The sequence below is a fragment of the Phaethon lepturus genome, unplaced genomic scaffold, assembly GCF_000687285.1.
Source record: "Phaethon lepturus isolate BGI_N335 unplaced genomic scaffold, ASM68728v1 scaffold1209, whole genome shotgun sequence".
Lineage (NCBI taxonomy): Eukaryota > Metazoa > Chordata > Aves > Phaethontiformes > Phaethontidae > Phaethon > Phaethon lepturus.
In genome coordinates this window covers 25796-31952 of record NW_010560980.1, presented here as the reverse complement: position 1 = coordinate 31952, position 6157 = coordinate 25796, and the positions used below count along the sequence as shown (strand labels likewise).

At 39.4% G+C, this 6157-nt stretch overlaps 1 protein-coding gene across 1 annotated transcript in view; it reads left to right on the top strand.

Annotated features, from left to right (window-relative positions):
* IFNGR1 (interferon gamma receptor 1) overlaps window positions 1-6157 on the top strand; it is a 15487-nt gene that overhangs the window by 719 nt on the left and 8611 nt on the right. The window contains 4 exon segments of the mRNA XM_010293811.1: window positions 3053-3167; window positions 3577-3749; window positions 5234-5394; window positions 6118-6157. The exon segment at window positions 6118-6157 is cut by the window's right edge and continues 2 nt beyond it. Coding sequence (XP_010292113.1) covers window positions 3053-3167; window positions 3577-3749; window positions 5234-5394; window positions 6118-6157 — 489 coding nt within the window.

The window sequence follows — 6157 nt, the reverse complement described above, 5'->3', positions numbered from 1 at the left end:
CTGAACAACATAGAACAGTGTGCAACATGTTCAAAAAATTAATGCTTCATTATGGATTAAGTAAAACAGTGTTCACATAAAGGATTATGGCATTTTAACTGGCAGTATGCAGAAGTAGCATCTATGAAGAGTAGGCGTTAGCACTTTGAAAATCTGCGATGTTCTCTATAGTCTGTAGTCTTGTTGCTGGAGTGTGATGAGGCTGGGGTGTTCCAAGGCTCTGCCTGTACTGTCTGGAGGAGAAACCATTAGAAGTCCTATAGCCTGAGTGAAGAGGCTGTGCGCTGGACAATGAAGACCATTTGATTGGTTGGAGGGGCATACAGGGGAGATTACAAACCTGAAGAAAGGGGCTATAATTGTCTGACAAAGGTGTTAAAAGTAGGCTTTCCATCGGTGATCACAAGCTGATCCATTTTCCATGCCCGTTTTGAGATCCTTTGGTCTGAACTGTTGCAATGCTGAGCACTCACTTCTGCATCTCAAGCTGCTGTCACGTGCGCTAAGTTTCTGTGTATTACTGCTAAAAGACCTGAAGCGTTAAGGTCCTTGGTCACTCAGATTGGTTAGGTGAGGTTTGCAGGTAGGGATGGTCTTCCATGAAAATAACCAGTGCAATTAGGGAAGGGAGATGAGCTTTCTGACTTTCTCTGGCTTTAAAGTAAAACCAGCAAACCTCAAAAATAAATACAAGCTGAGAACAATTTACATTTGACTTTACTACATATCCATTAGACCACTTGAGAGACGAGATGGCTGGTGCCTATAGAGAACAAGGGCAGTGGTAGAAGGAGTAATAAGGTGTCATCCCTTAGAAAAAGAAAGGGAGATAGTTCTTGGCATGTGAAACAGAGAATAATGATGTGAGATGAGATGTGCTATACACCTATTTCATGACTGCTGTTTGTTTGTAAGTGTAATTATGACTTTCAGCTTCTCAGCTCATGCTGAAACATGTTCTTTAGGCCTGCTTGAGGATATGGAGTGAAAGATGAAAGAGAGAGATAATGCTTCACTAACTTGATCACTGAAAGCAAAGTTGTTAAAACTGACGATGCAAAGGGTGAACTGATAGTGTTCCTGTAAGTGATCAAGGCGAACTTGTAGCGCCATCAGAGATCTTGATATGTTGGTGGTGACATTCCTGGTGGCTGGTAAGATGGTATAGCTTGTGAAGAAAGTTGTCTTTTCACAAGGAAAACTTGTTTTCTGCTAGTTCCTTTGTAGTCTCAGAGCTGGAGCATGTTAAAAATCATCTCTGGGTGGAAGAGTGGACAATTAGGTTGAGTAGTCTTTCATGGAGCTGTGGAGGAGTGACTTGGTAGATTCTTTTTAGTTCTAGTTGGTTGCATTCACAAGTACTTTAGAGTATTACATCCCCGTGCTACCCCTCTCCCAATTTATACTTGTGCCCAGTGTTACTCCATCCCAGGTGCAGAATCCAGCATTTGGACTTGGTAAATTTCATCCCATTAATCATGCTCCAATCTATCTACATCCCTCTGCAAGGCCTCTTGTGTCAACAGCACCTCCCAGTAGCTTCTACTAGCAATTCAAGTACGTTCTGGGATTTCATTTGCTACTTTTCTGTTAAGTGTAGTTTTATTAGTATAATAGTACACAAAAGTACAATTTTGTAAGACTTGCTACACTGTGCCTTAAAAGTAAGTTTCTGAAGTAATATATGTGTGCTTTGACACCTTTTCTGTCAACTTGTCACCTTTTCTTTTTTTGTGGTTGAGAATTTGATGATTGTGTTCCTTTTTTCCAGTAACTGAAATACCACTTTTGTACATATTAAAACATAACTAAACCACAGCACCATTTGCAGTGACGTATGTTACATGTATCAAATCTTCGTGGTTAATAGCATATCTCAGCTTCTGTGTATTGCTTTCTGTAGAGTGTTACCTTTGTGGTCTTGGTCTCAAGATGTGAAAATTGTTTACTTTCCTTCAATATATCACAGAGTGAAGCTGGAGCACTTGCTATGTGAAGAAGCAGCAGTCTAGAGCAGGTCAAATATGAGTTACCTGTCAACATTTCACAAAAGCTATATTAAGAGAATATTAAGGATGCCAAACCAGACATTGAGAAGCTAAGAAGTAACAACTAAAATCAGTTGTGACCTTAATTTTTTTTTCTTCTTCTGAATGCCATGTGACAGCCTTCAGTAGTTACAGGATCATGTAATTTTCCTTCACCTGCAGCAGTTCCCCCCATACCCCTGTCACTGTTGGTGCTTAGAACAGAAGCTTGCTATATGAGGAAGCTATCAATGCTGCTTTTTATTTTTGTGTTGCCTACTACATTACCTCTGATGTTGTTTACTGAATGTACTTCAAATGCTTTCCTGTATATGGAACTACATGACAGCATCAGTGTTCAAATTCCTTACAAATGTTCGTTGTTTATTATTATCATCACAGCTTTCTAAATACTGCTGGAGTGGTAAAAATGGCATTATCAGAAATTCATGTTGAATCCAGACTTTCCCCAGGAGGCCTGCTGTATTTTGGCAAGACTGAGTCAGGAGGCAGTAGGGTTCAGTAGGGCTCCCCTGGAGCACAGACCCTGATACTGCAGCTTTGGTATCCTCTTCCCTCCTATACCCTGATTCAGTTTTTGAAAAGCAAAAGAAATCTTAGCCAAGAACTGGGCTAATCTCCTCTAACTTCAGTAAATTGATACTATCTGTCTTGCTGGTATATCTGTATAATATCAACATAGGGGTATCATCATCACAGCTTATGAACCTGATATAGGCTATCTGATGGACTTGCTTTAAATGGGTGTTGGTTATCTGAGGTTCTGGGTTGCAAATAGGAAGAAAGTTGTCTCTGTTGGAGAGAAGAATAATAAATCAGCTTGCAGGGCTCATACGTACTGGTGACAGACTGGTCCATTTCAGGGGAAGTGTTTGCAGTTTTTATGTCCAATTTTTCCAGTTATTTCTAGCATGTTGCCTTTTCTAAATAACTCAAATATATTTGACTGTTCTTATGTTTTACTCGGTCTGTTTATCTAAGTGCAACTGTTCTATTTTTCCTAGTGCCTTTACCGACGCAGATTGTAGTAACATCTGAAAATTTCAAAACTGTCTTGCATTGGCAGTACCCACCTATGTCTGAAACTCCTCATTTTATTGTGGAAATCAAACCTTACAAGTAAGTTCTTATTCTTTTGTCATTTCCTATACCTGATAGTCTCTAGAAGCATGTAAAAGCAATCAGTCCATGGCAGATTCTTTTGTTTCTATGTGGTGAAGTCATGTAGGGTGAAGGTTGCTTAAGTGTACATTAAAGCAAAATTTGTCAAATAACAGGATGATTGAGGCTGGCAGGGACCTCTGGAAGTCATCTGGTCCAACCCCCCTGCTCAAGCAGGATCACCTAGAGCTGATTGCCCAGGACTATGTCCAGATGGCTTTTGAATATCTCCAGGGAGACTCCACAACCTCCCTGGGCAACCTGTGCCAGTTCTTGGTCACCCTCTCAGATGTTTTGTCACAGGCAGTGTATTGTACAATATTGTGCAATTGCAATTGTACTAATTATTACTTGATCTGTTTTGCAGTTTAGGTTACTATAAGATCGTCTCAACTTGTGTGAACATTTCAGCTCATTTTTGTGATCTCTCAAGGGAAATACGTGACCTTTTTGCCTCTCACTGGCTTCGAGTTAAAGCTGTTGTTGCGTCACAACAGTCTGAGTACGTAGAGACAAATGAGTTTATTTTTCGAAAGCATGGTAAGTTCCATTGTAAAGTAAACCTTGTAATTTTTTCCTAAAATTTAAAAAGTTAGTAATTATCCGTTTCCCTGTATTATTGTGCCTCATTTGGGAATGTCATAAAGTCAGGAGTCCAGGGTGAAGTGAAGCATGATGGTTGTTCAGTAGGAACTTCTGTAATTCTGCCTCTATAAGGACTTGTTAGCTCTGTCACTGTGGTATCTGAATTTTTTTTTTTTTCAAAACTTCTAAAGGCAAGAAAGTGATGCTTACGGTGTACTCTGTGCATCCTTCCCATGTTCCTGCCTGTTGTCCCAGACAGCAGTTGAGGGTGGGAAACTGTCACTGGAAGCTGTGGACCTTTAGGCATCAGTGAAATAGTATTCAGGTGGTTGGTGATGCCTTGCTTGACACTATAATCTCAGGTACTGACAGCTTTGGGTGTCTGGACACTATCTAGAAGCTATGGGAGTTCACTGTAGCTGCATAAGTAATAATTACTCATTCTTCATGCAAATCCTTTGGGAGAAATCACAGTTTTCCACATAAATATTGTAAATGTAAACTGTGTGTCTAGACTCCAGGTCAACCTGCCCAAAACAGTGGGGCAGGCCCCAGCATTGCATGGGCAGTGCAAAGCAGACAAAACAGGGTGAAGAAAGACTGAGAGATTCCTCTTGCACTTGCTCCATTCCCAACGTATAGCTTTCAGGCAGAACATTGCCCATGAGATTCTCCCTGACTTGAGCTATGCTGTAGATAGAGCTGGATTTCTGCATTGCTGGAGCTGAAGAAGTGGAGTCCCTCTTTGTTTTCTGCTGTGATTCCCTCCCCACGCAATACTCCATTGACTTGGAATCAGTGGCTGGTTTCTAGTGTTTGACAAAGGGACAGAAGTCATGGTAATAATGCAGAGTTTGACAGTTTGCAGAAAATTGGTAGCCATGTATGGAAGAGAGAGACAAAATCGTTTTCCCATTGAACAAGAAACTTGTATGTTCAGTCATATCATTAGACACCAAAAGTTCATGGAGGTGATTGCTTCCTAAGTACTGTTGCTCAAGATAAGATTTGTTTAGATTTTTCAGATAGCCTTTGTTTCAGTACAATATTGTTTTTAGCTGAGTGTGATTTATGGTGGGATCTAGTCAGCAGTATTTTGTGTTTTGTTCTCATTCACATATATACTTTTAATTGCTTTGTCAGGTTTTTTCCCTGTTGTCAGTGAGCTGAATTTTTATGGCCTTATGTGTATAGGAAAGTTGGATTGCTTAACAGTGAAATTCTGCAGGGACAACCTCTGTTTCCATTTTAGAAGCAGATTCATGAATCTATCCAAATGCCTCTGTTACTTCTAAGTGTCACAGCTGTGTGATATTAACAGCATTGAAATAAACATGTAATTCTTCTCAAATCTCTGACACATTTTGGAAATCTAACTATAAATAGTGTATTTTCTGTTAAAAGCTTTGGCCTAATAGCAAAGGTGTAATGTGTTGCAGGAAAAATAGGACCACCAAAACTGGATCTGTCAAGGCAGAGTGATAAAATCATGGTTGATATTTACCATCCTGCATTCCCATCTGTGGAGCATCTTCCTTGGATCAGAGACATTTATTCGGAGCTCACGTACTTGGTGACTTTTTGGGATAGTAAGAATCAGGTAAGTTCCAAAATGAAAGCTGCAAATTAAAAATACTTGTTTGCCTTAAATGCATAAACAAGGGGTTCACTCTGATGACACACAGAGCCAACAGATACCAAGAAAACAGTTGAACACAGCATAGGACTGCTGAAGTCCTAAAATGTCAAGTGCTTTACAGTGAGATTCGTAACTGGAAGGTCTGGATTTTAGTTGTCCAAATGGATGTCTTATAACAAAAATGAGATTACTGCATTAGCTGTACACAAGACTGAGTTACTTGATCCCATACCATTGTTTCTGCATACATGCTAAAACATTGGTAACTTTATTTGTGCCCTGTTCATGTGTCTAGATAGACCTTTCATTTAAGAAGATTACCTTTTAAAGATATTGTTACCACTTTATTTAGCAATTGTGGATGGTGAACTTGCATAAAATGGTAGTAGCTATGTTTATTCACAGTTACCATTTCATATGCATTCAGGTAAAAGTTTTATAAGTGAATTAGGAATGCGACTCTAGACTATGAACAGCACAAACTTTGATCAGACCATGGTGCTTCCAGATAAATATAACATCTCATAAGCTGATAACCAAAGTTCACGGAGCTTTTACAAGGCATATAGATGATGTAGGAGCCACACCTAATAGTGTTTTAACATTTTTAGAAGTGTTGGACGGTACTGTAATATTTATATTGTTGCATTGAGTCAAATGTTGTGTGACTCTTATTTTTTGCAGAGTAAAGAAGAGTTCCCTGAAGATGACTGTACAATGTATA